Below are 21961 nucleotides of genomic sequence, written 5' to 3'. Positions count from 1 at the left end.
AGATTGCTTAAAAGCAAACAGCTTTGCAGTATTAAACATGAAAAACCGTGTCAGTGTCTCATTTCATCAGAAGTACAACTTCATTTTCTACTATAAAGCAGCTCTCCAGTGTGTTCATGTTTTTACCCACGGACGTCTGACTCCAAACAATCTTCGTTTTGGCCTAATTTTGTCACATGACTTCGTTTTTCGAAGTATATCAGGGCCTTAAATGTGCTAAAACACCCTAATAATCACATTAAGTGGGTTAAAACACCAAAAACACCCTAGCATCCACATTAAATGTAGCAAAGCCCTTGCATCCACCTGTGACACTGTATTATTGTAGCTGTGACTTTTGCACAGTCAAACTCCATTTACATTTCTTTACAAAATGTTATTGTGTAGTTATTTTGTATTTATTATGTGTGTGTGTGTGTGTGTGTTGTAGGTATAGAAAAGGCTTTGAGCTGCAGCCCACTCTCTATTCAGGCATTAATCTGGCAGTGCTGCTTATAGTATCCGGGCAGCAGTTTGAGACTTCCATAGAACTCAGGAAGATCGGTGAGGAGGAGCACACTTCCTGTATCTTGTTTCTCCTAGTCCATTTACTTCATTAAGTGCACAGCTCCCTCCTTCTCATCTCCTCTCTCTCTCAGGTGTGAGGTTGAACAGTCTGCTTGGCCGTAAAGGCAGTCTGGAGAAGATGAATAACTACTGGGATGTGGGGCAGTTCTTTACTGTCGGTATGCTTGCCAATGACATCCCCAAAGCTGTCCAGGCCGCAGAGAAACTCTTCAAACTCAAACCACCCATATGGTACATATACAATACCTGTAGAATATGTATTCTATATGTTAACGTTAAGAAATAGCTGTGTCAGATGGCCGAACAGTTGTGTCCAGATGTATTTCACCAAAATACTGGACATATGAATTCCAATCTGGCCACATCCTCCTTCTTCTACTCATAATTTCTTGTCATAGCTCAACTTTCATTGCGAAAATGGCAAAATTGGGCTTTAATGCATCTCGCATTCATTTAATCTTTCAGGTACCTGCGATCAGTTGTCCAAAACCTTCAGTTGATTCAGCATTTTAAGAAGCAGAACACTGAGCATTCTCCTCAAAGAGAGAGACTCAACTTCTGGATGGACATTATCGTGGAGGCCACACAGGGAACCACAAATGGCCTCCGTTTTCCGGTACTAAATCACCTCACATGAGTGTCTCATCCAGGACCACAGCTGTATTGACCGAACAGCATTTAACGGACTCGTCCCTTTTTCCATTACGCAGGTGTTGATTCTAGAGCCGACTAAAGTGTACCAGCCCTCGTACGTGTCCATTAACAGTGAAGCTGAAGAGAAGAATGTTTCTATATGGCACGTGTCCCCTGCTGAGACGGTCAGTGGTTTATGTGACGTCATGTTTGCTGAAAATTATTTTGTGTGCATATCATTGTTTGATTTTAACTGTTGTGGTTAAAGAAGGGAATACATGAGTGGAACTTCACAGCATTATCCATCAAAGGCATAAGGTGAGATTCTTTCTCTCTGTTTCTACCTTTTTTATAAGTTTAAATTAACAAGTATTTTTTAAAAACTATTAATTTTATTTCTAGTGCTTTTTTATAGGTAATATAGTATACAATTTTAACATCAACCATTAATTAGTTATCGACCAAAATATGTTGTTTCAGCAGAAGTTCTTCCATTTAAATGTGATTTATTCATGATCTCAGAAATATGAAACAAATCTTGCATCTTTTCACTCTCTAGCATCTCAAAATTTGACGAGCGCTGCTGCTTTTTGTATGTCCATGATAATTCGGATGACTTCCAGATCTACTTCTCCACAGAGGACCAGTGTGGCAGGTTGGTGTTCGTGAAATTTATTTAAAATACATAAAAATGAAATGCAAATGTGTCATTTTTGCTTATTAGTATAGTTTAATTGGATTATCGAAGGTCAGCAGCAAAGATATTGGTTAATAAAGTGAGATTAAATACATAAAGTATATTTGTGTAATTTAACATTTAATTATTGCAGGTTTGTGGAATATTCTGAATTTGCATTTCACTGTTTTTATCCATTTTGAGGAATACTGAATACTGTTTTTGTGCAAGTGAGATGAGTAAATGCATGTTCACATTTAGTCTAGAACTACAATAACCATCATGTTCACACAGCGCACACAACGCCTTTGCACTTATTCACGATTTCTCTCAACATGGGGACAGTAGAGCTGTCAGTCAGTAAATGGGAAAACAATTAACACTGATTACTGATGTGGGAATGGTTATCTCCTGTTTGAAGATTCTGCTCCATGGTGAAGGAGTTGATCACAGACGGATCAGGAAATGCGGTCGAGCTGGAGGGGGAGGGAGACGGGGACACACTGGAGGTGAAAACTTCAAAGACTCAACTGTAGTTTGTTCTTAATGGATTGGTGTGGATTGGTGTACTTAATTCCCGAATTGTTTTGCAGTACGAGTACGACTACAATGAAAATGGCGACAGGGTGGTTCTAGGTAGGGGAACTTACGGAGTGGTCTACGCAGGGAGAGACCTGAGTAACCAGGTGCGCATTGCCATCAAAGAGATCCCAGAGAGAGATAGCAGGTGAGATCATGTCTGCATATGTTATGTTTACGATGCTGCTGTTTCAATCGGGCTTCTTCCCAAAAAAGATAATTCTGTTATCATTTACTCGCCATCATGTTATTTTTAAACCTATATGACTTTCTTACTTTCATGGAACATTAAAGAAGATATTTTGGACAGGGTCTTAGATGTTTTGTTTGTTTGTTTTTTTTTTGGTCTATACAATGAAAGTCAATGTTGTTTGTTCCCAACGTTCAGAAGAAAGTCTTATAGGATTTGAATGACATGAGTGAGTGCGTGAGAGCGAGAATTTTCGCTTTTGGGTGAACTATCCTTTTAAAGCAGCAAAACCCTTTCACTTTTGTAATGTAATTCTGAGCAAAATACAATATTAATCCAGTGAAGTGATAGGGTGAAAATTTTTCAGGTTGCATAATTATGTAAAAAGTATTAAAAATTTAATCATGTAATGATTAATAATGTAGTAATTATTATTATAAAAGTATTATTTAATGATTAATAGTTATTTGAATTAATTTAAAATGTACAATTAATTAACCTTTTTCTAAATAATTATTGAAATTATACTAAATTATACAAAAAACAGTACAGTATTTTGGACTTTTCTGAAGCAATATGATCTGAAATGATATTTGACCAGAAAAAAATTTAAAAAAATTAAAAACTATTAAAAATTATTTTTGTTAATTGAAATAAAGCATATAATAATAATAATAATAATTCTATTTTGTTAATTGAAATTAAATAAAAAATGAATATTAGAAAAATTATAAATGTTGCCTTAGCAATTAACTGAAATTAAAATGAGTTTAAAATGAAGTACTAAAATTACTGTAACCAGGGAAAAAAATGAAATTAAAGCTAATAAATATTTACAAATTTAGTAAAAATGACAAAAACACTTAACAAAATTACTAAAACTTAAACTAAAATGAAAACTGAAAAATAAAAATAAAAGCTAATTTGAAATATTAATAAATACTACAATAGTATTTAAATAATACTAAAATAACATTGATACATACAGGTATTCCCAACCACTGCATGAGGAAATAGCCCTCCACAAGTACCTGAAACACAGGAACATTGTTCAGTACCTGGGCTCTGTGTCAGAGGATGGCTATATCAAGATCTTCATGGAACAGGTCCCTGGAGGTACATGTGTCGTTTCTGAAAGAAGAATATTAATGATGTCTTTTCTACTTTAAAAATGAATCATCAACCTTCCTCCACAGGAAGTCTGTCAGCGTTGTTACGTTCAAAGTGGGGTCCTCTTAAAGAAGCCACCATAATCTTCTACACTCGGCAGATCTTGGAAGGACTTCGTTATTTGCATGAGAACCAAATCGTTCATCGGGACATCAAGGTAACAACTGTGACAACTCTTTTGGGTCTATAGGCTATTTGTGCAATCAAAACCGGAAGTTCAATACCCGTTCATCTGTCCACAGGGAGACAATGTCTTAGTCAACACCTACAGTGGCGTGTTGAAAATCTCAGACTTCGGCACGTCCAAGAGGCTGGCTGGAGTCAATCCCTGCACAGAGACGTTTACTGGTATTTGTTTCTCTTTCATCGTCTTTTGTTAGTTACAGAATGTGCTCTCCATGTGACCTTCTCGTCTGTTCCATTTGACCTGTGCTGTGTGTCATGCATCATACATCCTGGTGCTCTTGCCAGGTCAGGGTTGTGGGCTTAAAGTTCAGTCCCTCATTAGCCCCTCCAAACAGGATCCAAGGGAGTTTCATTCCTCCCCTTTCAGTGTCAGAGCACCTCCTCCATCCCGACACTGTCAGGATACATGAATACATTGTTTTCCAATATCAATTGTATCAGTAAAAAAGCTCTACATTAGGGGTTTTCTCTGGAAGCTTGTTTCTGCCTTTTTTTTTTTTTTATCAGACTTTTTTATAATTCAGACTTTTTCCTCGGAATTTAGAGATACAAACTCACAGTTGCAAGTTATAAAGTCAGAATTGCACGATATAAAGTCAGAATTGTGAGATATAAACTTGCAATTGTGTGTTATAATGTCCAGTTGTGAGGGGAAAAACTTCTTCTTCTTTTCACTTTTGCATGGTGTTTGGCTATAAATGTTTGTTGGCAGTGTGTGTACACAACCACCCTATAATGATAAAAATCCAACCACTCCTTTTTTTTAATCCCCATAAATCATAAGCAGTGTCTCAGAACAAGCCGTTTCCAGATCCCTGGCAGTGTAACGTCACATTAGCCACAGGCCCCGCCCACGAATGTTGACAGACACTGCCGTTTTAACATAAAACCGCCCTGTGTGAGTTCACAGCCAGTTGTACAGTCCGCCATTGCTGCACTGACGAGAACGTCTCCCAAGCGTTTTAGGTGTTCTGTAGCTGGATGGATTAATCCACATAGCTCTCTCCATTTACTCCCTAAATCTGAGCCACTGAAGATGAGATGGATTTATTTTGTTTTCAAAGAAAATGCTCCCTCAACTCTACCGAAATTCATTTATGTCTGTGCGAATCATTTCACACCGGACTGCTTTGTGAACGAATATTAATACAAAGGGACAATACAAAACAGAGGTTGTGCTAAAAATTTGTTACTCAAGGATAGATCAGTAAACTGTTCGTGATCCAGGTTACAAAGTAATACTGGATACGGCAGTAATGAAGGTGAGAGCACTTTATTACAGTTCATCGGAGTTGATTTACAAATATAAAGTTTACCAGTTTATTAAGCACCACCCGAAAAGGCATAAGGTCTTTACATATTTGTTTACTGTTAGTTGTAACAAGTGTTTCTGTGTAATTCGCTATATATGTTGATGATAATGCAAGGGAGAGAGAGAGAGTTTATGGATAATATTTTAATCCACACTTGCACTGTGTTTTATTAAGCTCTTACAGTGATTTTCTAGAGTGAAAATGGACACTTCATCTTTTGTGTGAAGTACAATAAACGTCATAAAACTCATCTGTAAAGTCGAACGGGGTCCAGTACAACAGGCTTGTAGTGATATAGTGGATAAAAACAAGAAGACAATATAAGTTATAACTGTAATTAAACTAACTATACCTGTATCTCAATGCAGCATATATTCGCAGTTTCTGACATTATAGTGCGTCCTGACTGACTCCTGACACCAGAGAATCAGCTCTTGAAGCTCCGCCCTCTTAGGCTGAGTGCAGCAGCTCATTTGCATTTAAAGGGCACACACTGAAACGGCACGTTTTTGCCCAACCCCAAAAAGTGGCAATTTTAACATGCTATAAAAAATTATCTGTGGGGTATTTTGAGCTAAAACTTCACATACACACTCTGGGGACATCGGAGACTTATTTTACATCTTGTAAAATGGGATATAATAGGTCCCTTTTAAAGGATTAGTTGACTTTCAAATTAAAATTTCCTGATAATTTACTCACCCCCATGTTATCTAAGATGTTTATGTCTTTCTTTCTTCAGTCAAAAAGAAATTAAGGTTTTTGATGAAAACATTCCAGGATTATTCTCCTTATAGTGGACTTCAACGAACTCCAAACATTTGAAGGTCAAAATTACAGTTTCAGTGCAGCTTCAAAGGGCTTTAAACGATATCAGATGAGTAATAAGGGTCTTGTCTAGCGAAACGATCATCATTTTCTAAAAAAAAATTAAATGTATATGGTTTATAAACACAAATGCTCGACTTGCAAGTGCTTTCGCCAGACCGCCTTCCGTATTCTTCAGAAAGCTTACGCTGTATGTCCTACACCTTCCCTATTCAATTTACGGAACTAACGCAGCGCCAGTTCCGTTTTTTCGTAATTTGAATACAGAAGGCGTTCTGGCAGAAGCTAGATATTTGACTTCATAACTTGTTTAAATATGAATATTTTTTCGTACAAACGCATCGCTTCACTTCAGAAAGCCTTTATTAACCTCTTGGAGCCATGTGAAGTAAACGTTTATGATGGATGGATGTGGATGGAAACTTTTCTTCAGCTCATACTCGTGGGTCCCGTTCACTGCGATTATAAAGCTCAGATGCGTCAGCATATTTATTAATATTTCTTTGATTATGTTCATCAGAAAGAAGAAAGACATATACACCTAAGATGGCTTGAGGGTAAGTAAAAGCTTGGGCTAATTTTCATTTGAAAGTGAACTAATCCTTTAACTAATGGCATTCTCTCACTCATTTGTGCTTCTTAGGGGAACTTGTCAGGGCTGCCCCTTGTCCCCTTTATTCGCCATTGCGATAGAACCCTTGGCAATTGACATTCGAAATAATCCAAAAATTCACGTTGTTAGTATCGGTAATAGACAACAAAAGATACTGCTTTATGCTGATGATATTTTGCTAACTATAACTAACCCACAAATGTCATTACCTGAATTAATGAACTGTATTAAACAGTTTGGAGTCATTTCTGGATATAAAGTTAATTTTCACAAATCAGAGATAATGCCATTAGGAGCACTACACATATCCAAGCCTAATTTTGTTAAGCCATTCAAATGGTTTCCTAAAGGTATCACATATTTAGGTATCCGTATTACACAAACTTTCACAACTTTATGACGCCAATATTAAAACATCTATATCCCGTATCAAGAAAGACTTCACAAGATGATCAAAACTTAGTTTTTTTTCAGGATGAATAAACCTTATAAAAATTATAATCTTATAAAATTATACCCATGACTTTTTTAAAATTTGACAAATTCCGACATAAAAGATCTTAATAAAGCTATGTCTAAATTTATTTGGGCCAGTAAGCGACCTAAAGTTAAACTACACACTTTACAATTGCCCACTGATGCAGGTGGATAGTCACTTCCAAACTTTAAATACTATGTATGGGCAATACAGGCTAAGATCCTCCTAGATTGGATACATAAGATGCTCTGTGGGTAGATGTAGAACAACAATTCTGTAATCCAGTCTCTTTGGTTAACTTATTAGACCAGAAAATCCAAATCCCTGACAAGGTAAAAGGAAATCCACTCATTATTAGAGTTGTCAAATTCCTTGCCCATCCTATCTACACTGACTGGTAACACAAATTTTCACCATACTAAAATGGGCTCTTAATTTAGTAGCTAGATTCATGTAGGAATATACAGGATATGACTTATTCCGCAAGGGTGTTTTTATGTCGTTTAATGAGTTACACTTAAAGTTTAATATCCACCAAAAGTATTTTTTAAAATACTTGCAGATAAGACATCTTGTCCAGATTAGACATGCTAGTCTTTTCTTTTTGGATAGATTCTTTCTTAAGGATACTGAAGTTAGACACTTCAGTTAAAATGGCTTACTCTAAGATAAGCCATCACAAAGCAGACAATCTGATTTTGTTGCAGAAGGCATGGAGGCATGGAACTTAAAAGGTGACATTGACACAAATGTCTGGGAAGATATTATCAGACTACCCTTGAATATCTCAGTCTGCAATTCAATGCAATTCAATATTGTACAAAATGGCTGTTGGTCTTTTTACTATCCAAACCACTGGTGTGGATTGGGTCACCTCTCCAGGACTTAGATAACTCTTGTCTCCTGACACAAAATAGTGATTATGAGTCCTGGTCACTGGTAACATGAGAATGTCTCCTGTGGGAGAGTAATTAGATTAGCATAGCGTCTGAGACAGGAGTGTGTTTGTGTTTCATTAGTGACTGCTGAAGCATCAGAGCAGGTGCGCTCATCCTTCCTCCCTCTCCCCTTCCACTGTCATCGTCATCACTTCTCAATTTCTCTCCTTGATTTATTTTATTTGGTCTAACATACTGTCGCAGCACATTCTTATCTAATGAAGTTCTGCTCTTCTCTGGTAAATCTCTGACCAGGCACATTGCAGTACATGGCCCCAGAGATCATCGATAAAGGCCCTAGAGGTTACGGGGCACCTGCTGATATCTGGTCCCTGGGCTGCACCATCATAGAGATGGCGACAGGCAAACCTCCTTTCCATGAGCTGGGAGAGCCACAGGCTGCCATGTTCAAGGTATAAATATATTTCCTTTAAAAATATAGAAATGAAAAAAGGGATTGTGCTGATACTTCTAGTGCATTTACATATTTCACACTCTCGTGTATGTGTGTGTGTGTGTGTGTGTGTATATATATATATATATATATATATATCTATATCTATCTCAGCATATTAGAATGATTTCTGAAGGATCAATAGACATTGACTGGAGTAATGATGATACATATATATATATATGGTCTTTAAGGTACTATATAATGTGTGTGTGTGTATGTGTGTAATATATTTTTTTTAAATGGATTTATTTATCGGATCTTTTAAAGAACTGTATAATTACAGTATTTATGGAAATTTTTTAGAAATCTTTTTTTTTTTTAATAATCTAGTACTTTACAGAAAATTTGGATTTGGTATAAATACGAAAGGTATATAAATAAATAAATAATTTTATATATATATATAATATATATATATATATATATATATATATATATAAGAATAATATTAAATTATTTATTTATTTTTAAAATTATGAATAAAAAATAAATGAATCCTATCCTCTGAATTATGGATCATCGCAGTATGTTTTTAGATTGTAGAGATGCAATAGGCTATTAATCAAAAGGCGTCTCCTCCATTTGTACCAGGTGGGCATGTTTAAGATCCATCCGGAGATCCCAGAATCTCTTTCGTCAGAGGCCAAATCCTTCATCCTTTCCTGCTTTGAGCCTGACCCAAATAAACGAGCGACGGCCGGGGACCTGCTCAAGGATCTGTTCCTGCGTCAAAACATCAAAGGCAAAAAGAACAAGATTGCTTTCAAACCCTCAGGTAAAGTCTCTTACCAAGTCTAACATGCTTTCCACAGCTGTGATAATAATGTGACCTGGGTTGACCTTTCTGGTCATATCCATGGTGTGTGAGGCATTTTGGGTCTGTGAGAGAGCGCACACAGAACATTTCTCGCAGGCAAACACACAGAGCTGCCAAGCCCCCTCCATAGCCCAGCATTCCTGCTTCTCGCCGCTGTCTGGGATACTCGCAACAGGTCCGAACTGCTCTCAGCCGGCCGATTGCAGTCCAGATTGAGCTTACACAAGAGATGGGTAGGAGCAACAGGACCTGGAAAAGGGGAGGGATCAGAGGAAAACCAACAGTACGGCCTCACGTTACCTTCAAAAATTGTTTCCATCCTGCCGCACATGTCAGCTACCCCGCAGTCCGTGAAAAGCATTCTCAGGGTGTGGTGTTTCACACAACCATGCATACTGCTTTCTTACAAACCGCTCAAATTTCTTTTTGTCATTGACAGAAGACAACAATGTAAGCGAGTGACAAGCTCAGATTCAAATACTACTGTCCAAATACTGTTATTTAAGCTCATGTAGTAAATAACATAAATACCTTTTTGCACAGAAGCCATGGTTGATTTTAATAGTATGATGTTAGCATGTTGCTAAGCTAATGGCTTGATACTCTAGTAAGCATAAAAGTATAGACTACATAAATATTTGGTGACTTTTTTATTTTTGGTACTATTTGGTACTATTTTTGTTAATATTTCTAGGTATTTAATTAAATATAATTTTGTGTACATTGCGGTTCAAAAGTTTGGGGTCAGTAAAAATGTCTCGCCAAGGCTGAATTTATTTGATCAAAAATACAGTAAAAACAGTAATAATGTGAAAACTTATTACAATTTAAAAAATGAGTTTTATATTTGTATATATTTTAAAATGTAATTTATTACTGTGACCTCAAAGCTGAATTTTCAGCATCATTACTCCAGTCTTCAGTGTCACATGGTCCTTCAGAGATCACTCTGATATGCTGATTTGTTGCTCAATAATAAACAAACATAGATTATTATTATTATTATCAATATTTAAAAACAGCTGCTTAATATTTATCTGTAAACCATGATACGTTTTTTTCAGGTTTCATGATTCTTTAATGAAAAGAAAGTTCAAAAGAACAGCGTTTATTTGAAATACAAATCTTTTGTAACATTATAGATGTCTTTTACTTTCACTTCTGATCAATTTAGTGCATCCCTGCTGAATAAAAATTAATTTCTTAAAATAAAACAAAATCTTACTGACCCCAAACATTTACCATGAACTTTGTGCATTTATCTTAAATTTATTTTTTCAGGTTATTTCAATTGGTTTCTGGAAAATGCAATTTCTGTGAATACATGCTACATGTTACCTTTAAAATTTGGTCAAAAATGTTTCCTCTTGGAAGGAGGTATATTTTAGAACAGCCTTTGCATCTGGAGCACGCAGATGATAACAACTCAATATTTCCTTCTCCCTTCACGCCACCCAATCGGCTGCTTGGATTCTCTGTGTAACAGTGTGGCAAGGTTTGTGTCTCCCGTCTGTGTCCTTGTGTGTTCCTGAGGACCATGAAATCATAATCATTTATGTTTAGATGGTTTCTGGTGATTGTATTGAGTGCATGCTCTTTGTGTGCTCTGGTTCTTTGTGACATATCTTTTTCCTCATTCTCTTCATTTTTTCTTTTGCTTTCCGTTCTCAGTGGTTTAATGTTGATTTGGTTCCAGGGTTTTAACTTACTATTGAAGCTTTTTGGGTTGCACTTTATTTTACAGTACGTGCACTTATTTGTGCTTGCAGTGTACTTAAGAAAGTACTGGGTAATATAAGTTAACTACATGGGTTAAGGTCAGGTTAAGGGGTAGGTTCAAGTTTAGTACCTACCAGTTATTGCAATTACTATAGTAAGTACATAGTATGTACATGGGGATCAGGACTGTAAAATAAAGTGCTACCGCTTTTTGGAAAAGTTTTGATTATTATGTAATATTGTGGGTAACACTTTACAATAAGGTCCCATTAGTTAATGTTAGTAAATGCATTAAGTAACAATGGGTAATACATTTGTTAGTTTTTTTTTTTTTTCATTTTTGATAACGTTAGTTAATAAAATACAATTGTTCATACAACTGTTCATTGCTAGTTCATCATCTTTTTAGCTCAGGTCCATTAAAAAATATTAACAGACACAACTTTTGATTTTAATAATGTATTAGTAAATTAACATGAAGCATTAATAAATGCTTTGTTTTTTTTTTTTGTTTTTTTTTGTTTTTTTTTATTGTTCGTATTGTTAGTTAAGTAATATTAACAATTCAAACCTTATTGTAAATTGTTACCATGTTGTGCTAATATACTGTAATAGAAACCCAAATGGCAAATTAGAATTAAATTAAATTAAATTAAATTGCCAGACAATATTTTTATTTAATCCAGTTAATTGCAGTTAAAATCACACATTTGCTGAGTTAAAAACTAATAAAAAAATGTGAAAAATTAGTTAATCATTGAACAGACATTACAAAATGAGATTTAGACGTAAATAAATTGTTTACTCTGTATTTATATATAGGTATTTATTATTGTATATTTATGTCTATTGTATAGTCTATTATTGGCCTTTAGGAGGCATGATTAATTGTTAATTTTTTCATTATTTTTTTTTTTTTAATTAATAACAGTATAATGAACATGTAAAATTGACGGCCCTAATAAAATGTTTAGTTTTAAAATGTATAAAAAAAAAATATAACACTTGACTTAATTATTTATTTTTCATATTTATGAAAAGGTTTAAACTTTAGGGTGGGGAAAAAATTAAATGGTGGTAAACTCTGGTCTGACTGAATGAGTTCATATATGTGTGTGTTTATATACATGTGTAACCCTGTGTGTTTGTGTTTTACTTAATTTAGACTACATCCGCAGTGTTTCGTTACCAGTACAGCTGCAGACGGAGGCCACAGGGAGCAGCAGCAGTGAACCAGGCTCCGTGTCTCCAGACTGCGACTCCAAACAAGATGTGTTTTTCGAGAAGAAAAAACGCTCTAGCTCCGAGAACCTCATCAAACCGCCCAGCTCAAACTTCCTCAGGTGAGCTCAGAAGATTCCTCGCCAGAGCACTAAGGTGAATGTAGAGCTAATAAGGGTCCGAAAACCGGTCCAGACGAGTTTAGGTCATGCATTGGTCAGCAATAGCTGTAGTTGCTTAAGTGTGTATATGTATGAGATTATGTGAGCGCTGGATTAGGGTCTGGAATGTTAATGACGTGACTGTGTTTACGGAACTTGAGTACCCGCGACCGCTTCGGCTCTCAGCCCAACAGTAAATCAACTTCCTTTGCGTGAAGTGCTGAGGCCTGTCCTGACAGCTAGTCGACTCCTTGGAAACACTGTTTAATTAACACGGAGGAATGAGGAGACAGGTGTGCTGGGCTGCGGTTTCTGGGCAGGTGTATGTATGTGTGTGTAATGAGATAATGCCTTTTACAACAGGTGTTCTCTGGTTGCTCATAAAATAATCCCATGAACACTTTACTGACTACTACTTCACCTCGGTTTCAACTCACACAACAAATCACAGAGCTGTCACACATTAACCACATTTCCTCTAACAAAATCGGGTTTTTAATCACCACTTCAGATTTATTCATACTTTGGCTGCCAAAGATTAAATGTTTTACACCATTAAATTCACAGTTAATTGATTTTAAAGCTCAAAAAGTATGAGAGATCACCTATGAGCAAAACACTGTTTGTAACTAGTTACTAAAAATATTTTTTACATGTGATTTTGTTTTCTGTCCTTAATTTATTTAATTAACTAATTTATTTATTTATTTAATTTATTTTTGATAACATTTATAAAATATTTCAAAATCCAAGATTTGAGATTAATTTTTTACTGGTAAAAATCATGAGATTAAATTATTTTAATTTATTGATAGCCCTGCCTTAAAGGGATAGTTCACCCAAAAATGAAAATTATCCCACAATTTACTCACCCTCAAGCCATCCTAGGTGTATAATGATTATCTTCTTTCAACCAAACACAATCGGAGTTATATTAAAAAAAATATCCTGGCTCTTCCAAGCTTTATAATGGGAGTGAATGGGGCTCAAGATTTTGAAGCCCAAAAAAGCGCATGCATCCATCATAAAAGTAATCCTTACAGCTCCAGTGGGTTGATAAAAGCCTTATGAAGCAAAGCGATGCGTTTTTGTAAAAAAAAAAAAAAATCCATATTTATAACTTGTTTGGGTGACCTCTGACTTGACGCATGACGTATTGACGAAAGAGGAAATGCAGAGGATAAAGCAAAACAAAACACCGGTCACGAATTAGAAGTCTAAAATGAGAATTTTTAAGGAGAAATGTCGAAGGATTTCGATATAAGAAAAGAGGAGCTTGAGTTTGTTTGAACTCCTACATCCTACATCATGCATCGGGTCAGAGGTCAGTAAACTTGTGTATGGCCGTTACAGGAAGCCAGTGATTATAGCTTATAAAGTTCTAAATATGGATATTTTTCTAACAAAAACCCATCGCTTCGCTTCAGAAGGACTTTAATAACCCCCTGGAGCCGTATGGATTACTTTTATAATAGATGGATGCAGTTTTTTGGGCTTCAAAATCTTGAGCCCCCTTCACTACCATCATACAGCTTGGATTACAATTATTTAATTAATTAATTTAGGGTTACAAATATTTTAAAAGATATTTATACTTTTATTGTGCGAGGATGCATTAAATTGATCAAAAGTGTCAGTAAAGGCATTTGTAATGCGACAAATGATTTCTACTTTTAAATGCTATTCTTTTGAATATTTATTCATCAAAAATCATGAAAAACTGTATCATGGTTTCCACAAAAATATTAAGCAGCACAACAGTTTTCAATACTGATAATAAGAAATGTTCCTAGTCACCAAATCATCATGGTGAATGTGATTTCACCAAGTACGACATCCTGGAACAACATTCCAATCAACTAATCATATTTGAGGGACTAGTTTACCGTTTATGTCAAGTTTAGGCTTACAACCAGGGTTAGGTGCTTCTACATCAATGTTATTCACCTATCTTTCCCCTCTGATTTTAGGGATAAGTTATGGGTAGGATTAGGTTTAGGGGTAGGAATAGGGTTAAGACTAAATTTTCGGACAGGAATGTTGTTCCAGGATCAACAAAATATTTTGATCCAGGGTCTTACTTGGCAAAATCACGGTGACCAAATCATCATATTGGAATGACTTCTGAAGGATCATGTGATACTGAAGACTGGAGTAATGATGCTGAAAAGTCAGCTTTGCTATCAGAATAAATTACATTTTAAAATATTTTGAAATAGAAGACTACCTGGATCCATATGTTGTCACTGAATCAGTGTTAAATGTGTGTAATTCAGTGTTCCAGATGAGAGTCCGACAGCAGAAGACCGCAGCTCTCCAGCCTCTTCTGAGAACAGCGACTCCGGCCTCTTCCTGCTGAAGAAAGACAGTGAAAGACGTGCCATACTCTACAAGGTCCTCAATGAGGATCAGGATAAAGTGACCTCCAACCTCATGGAGAACCACATTCAGGTGTGTATCTGTGTATTTGTGTCTGTGTGTGTTAGTGTGTGAGTTGTCTGAATCATGCAGTGATTATTGTGTCCTTGTCCTTTAGGGTCAGGAAGAGCTGAAGTTGTCTGTGGACCACATCAAACAGATCATCTGCATCTTACGGGACTTTATACGCTGCCCTGAGCGACGCGTCATGGCAACCACCATATCCAAACTCAAATTGGACCTGGACTTCGACAGCACGTCAATCAACCAGATCCAACTTGTTCTGTTTGGTTTCCAGGATTCTGTGAGTCGATTGAAGTATAAATAGTATCATTTTGTAATGCTTCTACAATATATACAATCTCAGTGTCCTTCCCAGGCATGATACATAATTGGTAAAATCCTATTTATTACTCCAACAATATTTTGATGCTCTCGTTTTTGTTGCAATGTGCCAGCAACAGTGGAATTTCAGTGTTACATAATAGCACAGCACATAGCTGTACATCAAACATCAAGTATGTTGTTATTCACTGCTATTTTGTAATTTTGCTCAGTATTTACCTTTCAACGAGGACCGTAGAATTACGCTATTTATTATTATTTTTTTTTTAATGTGATCTTGCTTAGTAACAGTATTAGACTTTGTTCTATGAAATAAATAAGGCTTTAGCTGAATTTAAAGCTCTATTATCGGAAAAAACTTAAAGACAGATGTCAGACATTCACTGTTCAAAGTTTGAGGTCAGTAAGATATTATTTTGAAAGAAATTAATACTTTTATTCCACAAGGGCACATTAAATTGATCAAAAGTGACAGTAAAGACATTCACATTCAATATTTTTGTGTCAAATAAATTCTTTTGAACTCTCTATTCATCAAAGTGTCCTGAAGAAAAATCAGTTTCCACAAAAATATTAAGCACCATTGATAATAATAAGAAATGTTTTTTTAAATCTCCAAATCAGGATATTAGAATGTTTTCTGAAGGATCATGTGACACTGAAGACTGGAGTAATGATTCTGAAAATTCAGCTTTGCCATCAATAAATAATATTTCAAAATATATTAATATACAAAACATTTATTTAACATTGTAATAATATTTCACAATATTTTACTGTATTTCTGATTAAATAAATGCAGCCTTGGTGAGCAAGAGACTTTAAAAACATTAAAAAATCTGACCAACCCCAAACTTTTTAATGGTAGTATATATTACATCCCTCTTTTTAATTCATTATTTTTAATGAATTTTAGTGAATTATTATTATTATTATTATTATTATTGAAATAATTTGAATAACTTTTATAATATTTATTTTAAGCTCTGAATATTTTTTTTTTGATGATTTTATTCACATTTATTTCATTTTGCTGAGCCGTCTTATTCATTTTTTTTACACCCATATGAAATTTATTTTGATATATATTCCCTGTTGAATTTTACTTTATTTATTATATTATACTGTGTCTTTAGTTTATTTTATTGTCAAATCTTGGGGAAAGCTTCTATAAAGCAAGAATGTCTAGTTATGTTCTGTTCATAAATGATATGTGTTGGGGGACCAAAGACATTCTTCTTTTCTCTGTAGAAGTTCTCTATCATGTTTTGCTTCAAAAAGTAGATGAGTCTCAGAGTGTGAATCTTGTTAGTGCCTCATGTTTGTGTAGCCTCAGTGTCTCCTGTGTTTGCTTTGAGGGTGATGACATTAATATCCATCTTTCCTCACTGTGTATTCCTCTCAGGTGAATAAAGTGTTGAGGAACCACCACATTAAACCCCACTGGATGTTTGCCATGGACAACATCATCAGACGGGCTGTGCAGGCAGCTGTTACCATTTTAATTCCAGGTGTGTGAGTGAGAGACAAAGAAGGAAAAACAGAAGCCAGGGGCTAGTTGTTCAAACGTAATCCGATTGGATTCCGGCTATCGGATTGGATCAAATCTTGAAAATGGTTTTTTCAAAAGGAAAAAAGGATTCTGAAATCAGATTAGATCACAAAATCCAGTTTTGGTTTTGATCTAGATAAAATCATCGGTTTGTGGTGTTCAAAAATTTTTATTAAGATTGGGATACCTTTTATCCAAAAAACCTGGATTATACTGCGCAGAAGGATGGATTTCAGAAACAAAAATTTAATGAAACTTTAAAACTGGTCAAAAAATACAAAATTTTTATCATGCAGTATACATACACATATTGTTTATTTTGCTCTTGATTAGTTTAACTGTTAAATTAATAAATTAGAAGTAGACATTAGGCTGCATATTTAGCCTATTTGGTAACCTACTGTAAAGTAAAAAAGAGATTTTGGTGCCATAAAATAATCCCCAAACAGCTGTAAATATCAAGTAATCAGTAGTCCAGATTTGGTAATCTGAAAAATTGTGTATCTGGATCAGGGTGATCCAATTCAGTTTTGCTTTGAAAAACCAGCACAAAAGTACAGTATGATGGATTACCTGATCCTGGATAGCAAAACACGGGATTTCCAAATCCAGATCATTCTGATCCAGATTAATCTTTTTGAACAACTGGCCCCAAAGGATTAAGACCTTTTTCAAAAGTCTCTCTCTCTTCTAGAGCTGCAGACTCATTTCGGGCCTGCATCGGAAAGTGAGGGGGCAGATAAGGATGCAGATGAAGTAGATGAAGAGGATGATGGAGAGTTTGGATCAGTGGCACGTACGACGCAGGAAGATCAAGCCCTCACATCTGGAGTCAGCACCCTGAGTTCAGTCATATCCCATGAGGCTCAGCGGCCACAGCATCCGCTGGGAGCCCAGCTCGGACGTCTCAAACAGGAAACTACCAGGTACACATCACAGTTCCTTTATAAAACACTCAATATCATTCTGATGAAAGCAGTTAAATGTAAAAATAGATTTTTGCCATCTGTTCCAATATGAGTGGATTGAAAAAAAAATACTCAAAATATAACTAAAATAAAAAAAATACTCATAAATATTTCTTCTTGGCCGTGGATCATTATTTGACTACCACGTATACATTGCCATTTAAAAATATGGGGTCTCTTTTGCTCACCAAGGCTGCATTTATTTGATCAGAAATACAGCAAAAACAGTAATACTGTGAAATATTATTACAATTTAAAATGTGTGTTTTTTTTTTGTTTTTTAAAGCAGTTTAATAGTTTTTTTTTTTTTTTTTCAGGATTCTTTGATAAGAAAGTTCAAAAGAACACCATTAATTTGAAATAGAAATCTTTGGTAAAATACAGTATCTCACAGAAGTGAGTACACCCCTCACATTTTTGTAAATATTTTATTATATCTTTTCATGTGACAACACTGAAGAAATAACACTTTGCTACAATGTAAAATAATGAGTGTACAGCTTGTATAACAGTGTAAATTTGCTGTCCCCTCAAAATAACTCAACACACAGCCATTAATGTCTAAAACGCTGGCCACAAACGTGAGTACACCCCTAAGTGAAAATGTCCAAATTGGGCCCAAAGTGTCAATATTTTGTGTGGCCACCATTATTTTCCAGCACTGCCTTAAACCTCTTGGGCATGGAGTTCACCAGAGCTTCACAGGTCCTCTTCCACTCCTCCATGACGACATCACGGAGCTGGTGGAAGTTAGAGACCTTGCGCTCCTCCACCTTCCGTTTGAGGATGCCCCACAGATGCTCAATAGGGTTTAGCTACCCTCAGCTTCTTTAGCAAGGCAGTGGTCGTCTTGGAGGTGTGTTTGGAGTCGTTATCATGTTGGAATGCTGCCCTGCGGCCCAGTCTCCGAAGGGAGGGGATCATGCTCTGCTTCTATATGTCACAGTACATGTTGGCATTCATGGTTCCCTCAATGAACTGTAGCTCCCCAGTGCCAGCAGCACTCATGCAGCCCCAGACCATGACACTCCCACCACTATGCTTGACTGTAGGCAAGACACACTTGTCTTTGTACTCCTCGCCTGGTTGCTGCCACACACGCTTGACACCATCTGAACCAAATAAGTTTATTTTGGTCTCATCAGACCACAGGACATGGTTCCAGTAATCCATGTCCTTAGTCTGCTTGTCTTCAGCAAACTGTTTGCGGGCTTTCTTGTGCATCATCTTTAGAAGAGGCTTCTTTCTGGGACGACAGCCATGCAGACCAATTTGATGCAGTGTGCGGCGTATGGTCTGAGCACTGACAGGCTGACCCCCCACCCCTTCAACCTCTGCAGCAATGCTGGCAGCACTCATACGTCTATTTCCCAAACACAACCTCTGGATATGACGCTGAGCACGTGCACTCAACTTCTTTGGTTGACCATGGCGAGGCCTGTTCTGAGTGGAACCTGTCCTGTTAAACCGCTGTATGGTCTTGGCCACCGTGCTGCAGCTCAGTTTCAGGGTCTTGACAATCTTCTTATAGCCTACACCATCTTTACGTAGAGCAACAATTCTTTTTTTCAGATCCTCAGAGAGTTCTTTGCCATGAGGTGCCATGTTGAACTTCCAGTGACCAGTATGAGAGAGTGAGAGCGATAACACCAAATTTAACACACCTGCTCCCCATTCACACCTGAGACCTTGTAACACTAACGAGTCACATGACACCGGGGAGAGAAAATGGCTAATTGGGCCCAATTCGGACATTTTCACTTAGGGGTGTACTCACTTTTGTGGCCAGCGGTTTAGACATTAATGGCTGTGTGATGAGTTATTTTGAGGGGACAGCAAATTTACACTGTTATACAAGCTGTACACTCACTACTTTACATTGTAACAAAGTGTCATTTCTTCAGTGTTGTCACATGAAAAGATATAATAAAATATTTACAAAAATGTGAGGGGTGTACTCACTTCTGTGAGATACTGTATATTTACTGTCACTTTTGATCAAGCTAATGCATCCTTGCTGAATAAAAGTATTAATTTCTTAAAAAAAAAAAAAAAAATTGAATGGTAGTATATTTTATATATTCCAAAATATATTTTTGAGTATATTTGCAATACATTCCATTATTATGAAATTAATTATTTTTTACTTGTTTTTCCTTTCACATTTGTGAAAAACAGTACAGATCATTGTGTTCCTTGCATTTTATACAATATAAGAGTCTCCAGTTTTGAGCTTGATGGGTTTTATGCGTTTTTTTGTTTTGTTTGTTTGTTGTTTTTTCTGTATGCAAGCTTGTTTCTGCAATGAAATAAAAAATAAAAAAGGTAATTGCGACTTTTTATCTCACAGTTCTGACTTTTCTCAGAATTGCAAGATATAAACTCACAATTGTGAGTTATAAAGTCAGAATTGCGTGACAAAGTCAGAATTGCGAGTTATAAAGAGAAGTGCGTGATATACAGTCAGAATTGCAAGTTATAAAGTCAGAATTGCGTGATATAAACTCGCAATTACGTGTTATAATGTCCAATTGTGAGGGAAAAAGACTGCCGTTTTTTTCTCAGAATTGCGAGTTTATATCTCATAATTCTGAATTTATAACTCGCAGTTGCATCAGAATTGCGAGATATAAACTCACAATTCTAAGAAAAAAAGTTTAAATAGTTTTAAAAACTTTATAAGATGCAATTGCGAGTTTATATCCTGCAATTCTGACTTTATAACGCAATTGTGAGTTTAAATCTCGCGGTTCTGAGGGAAAAAAACCCGTCAGAATTGTGAGATGAAAAAGTCGCAATTACCTTTTTTATTTTTATTTATGGCAGAAACAAGCTTCCATAGTTCTGTGTGCTGTCATACATTTCTTGTTGGATTTAGTAAGTGAAACGTGATCTTTGAAGACTGTAATTTGTTCATAATGCTTGAATAATTTGAGAGTGTTTCAATGTTATGTCTCCCCCTGCAGACTGCTTGAAGAACTGGTACAGAAAGAGAGGGAGTATCAGCAGGTACTGAGACAAACTCTCCAACAGCGGGTACACGACATCGAGCTTATCAGGATCAGACAGCAGTCTGCTGCAGGTTAGTTGTGTAACCAAATCACTCACACTTATTGATTTAGACTCGCTCATTGTGCCATTCGCTCTCTGTCTTTATTTACACTGAAATCATACGTAGGCCTGTGCGCTACGGTAATAGAGAAAGTGTTAACACACGACTATCTGATTTCCCGTGCACTTTTCTGACCTCTGGAGTTGTTTACATCCAGTTTATATGACAAAGCAAATACAAGTTCTGTTTAAAAAAAAAACAAAAAACATAGCGCTTCGCCATTCTGTCTACTGCCTACATAGTGCATTGATTTTACTTTCACTCACCCAGGGACGCCAACTATGTAGTGATTGATAGTCACGTCACTGCTAACATAATGATTTTTGGGTCATACGTCACTTAAGGAGTGGTTATGAGTACATCAGTTGACGCATTTCTCACTTTCCAAACCATCACCAGCAACATGGAAAAAGATTGTCATGCATTCATTCATTTGTACATCAACAGCTGAATTTGTGCAAGATATTGCACTTTATATAGCTGTCACTGAGAATACTTATTTCTCTGAATAAGTATGAAATGGATGTGTGTAGTTTGCATCAGTTTTAAGGTTTCCAAACATAGTTATGAATGGATTTGGATGGATTATTGTGATCTCTCTTTGTTTCACCCACTGCTGCTTGATCCAGAAGTCACAGGCCAAAACCTTAGGAATTGGTCTCTAGATGGGTGAAGAGCAGAAATTGCATGTAGACCAATGAGAAGTCCTGTCCTTTCCGGGCTTGGTACCAGAGGTTTTCTTCTTGCCCTCTAAAAGGTGTCTGGCTGTTGTCCTAGCATCTTTTTTTGATGGCGTTGGACAGTTTGTTTGTTATAGTCCACCTAGACCCAAAGTGTAGCAAACTTTGTCCACTGTTATGGAGAGAGAGGGGCCCTGCCATAAACGGGGCCCTGGAATGTGCTGTTCACTACATAGGCAACCTCCTAAATATCACAGAACCCAACAGTGGTGTATATACATGCATACATACACATACACTGCCTGTCCAAAAAAAACAAAAAACAAATTGCTGTTTGGAT

At 36.2% G+C, this 21961-nt stretch overlaps 1 protein-coding gene across 7 annotated transcripts in view; it reads left to right on the top strand.

Annotated features, from left to right (window-relative positions):
- The window catches only part of map3k15 (mitogen-activated protein kinase kinase kinase 15), a 39672-nt gene that overhangs the window by 12950 nt on the left and 4761 nt on the right, over positions 1 to 21961 (top strand). For 6 of the 7 annotated variants that reach the window (XM_051882113.1, XM_051882118.1, XM_051882117.1 and 3 more), the window contains 19 exons: positions 431 to 543; positions 639 to 798; positions 1033 to 1183; positions 1278 to 1385; positions 1469 to 1518; positions 1760 to 1855; positions 2298 to 2385; positions 2470 to 2603; positions 3634 to 3761; positions 3842 to 3972; positions 4058 to 4163; positions 8427 to 8584; positions 9220 to 9403; positions 12330 to 12507; positions 14823 to 14997; positions 15083 to 15268; positions 16715 to 16820; positions 17556 to 17787; positions 20796 to 20911. In XM_051882113.1, the coding sequence (XP_051738073.1) occupies positions 431 to 543; positions 639 to 798; positions 1033 to 1183; positions 1278 to 1385; positions 1469 to 1518; positions 1760 to 1855; positions 2298 to 2385; positions 2470 to 2603; positions 3634 to 3761; positions 3842 to 3972; positions 4058 to 4163; positions 8427 to 8584; positions 9220 to 9403; positions 12330 to 12507; positions 14823 to 14997; positions 15083 to 15268; positions 16715 to 16820; positions 17556 to 17787; positions 20796 to 20911 (2600 nt within the window). The remainder of the gene's footprint in view (positions 1 to 430; positions 544 to 638; positions 799 to 1032; positions 1184 to 1277; positions 1386 to 1468; positions 1519 to 1759; positions 1856 to 2297; positions 2386 to 2469; positions 2604 to 3633; positions 3762 to 3841; positions 3973 to 4057; positions 4164 to 8426; positions 8585 to 9219; positions 9404 to 12329; positions 12508 to 14822; positions 14998 to 15082; positions 15269 to 16714; positions 16821 to 17555; positions 17788 to 20795; positions 20912 to 21961) is intronic. The other variant, XM_051882114.1, reaches the window with a different exon arrangement.

Source organism: Ctenopharyngodon idella, chromosome 23, assembly GCF_019924925.1.
Source record: "Ctenopharyngodon idella isolate HZGC_01 chromosome 23, HZGC01, whole genome shotgun sequence".
Taxonomy (NCBI): Eukaryota; Metazoa; Chordata; class Actinopteri; order Cypriniformes; family Xenocyprididae; genus Ctenopharyngodon; species Ctenopharyngodon idella.
This window is presented reverse-complemented; position numbering and strand designations above follow the sequence as displayed.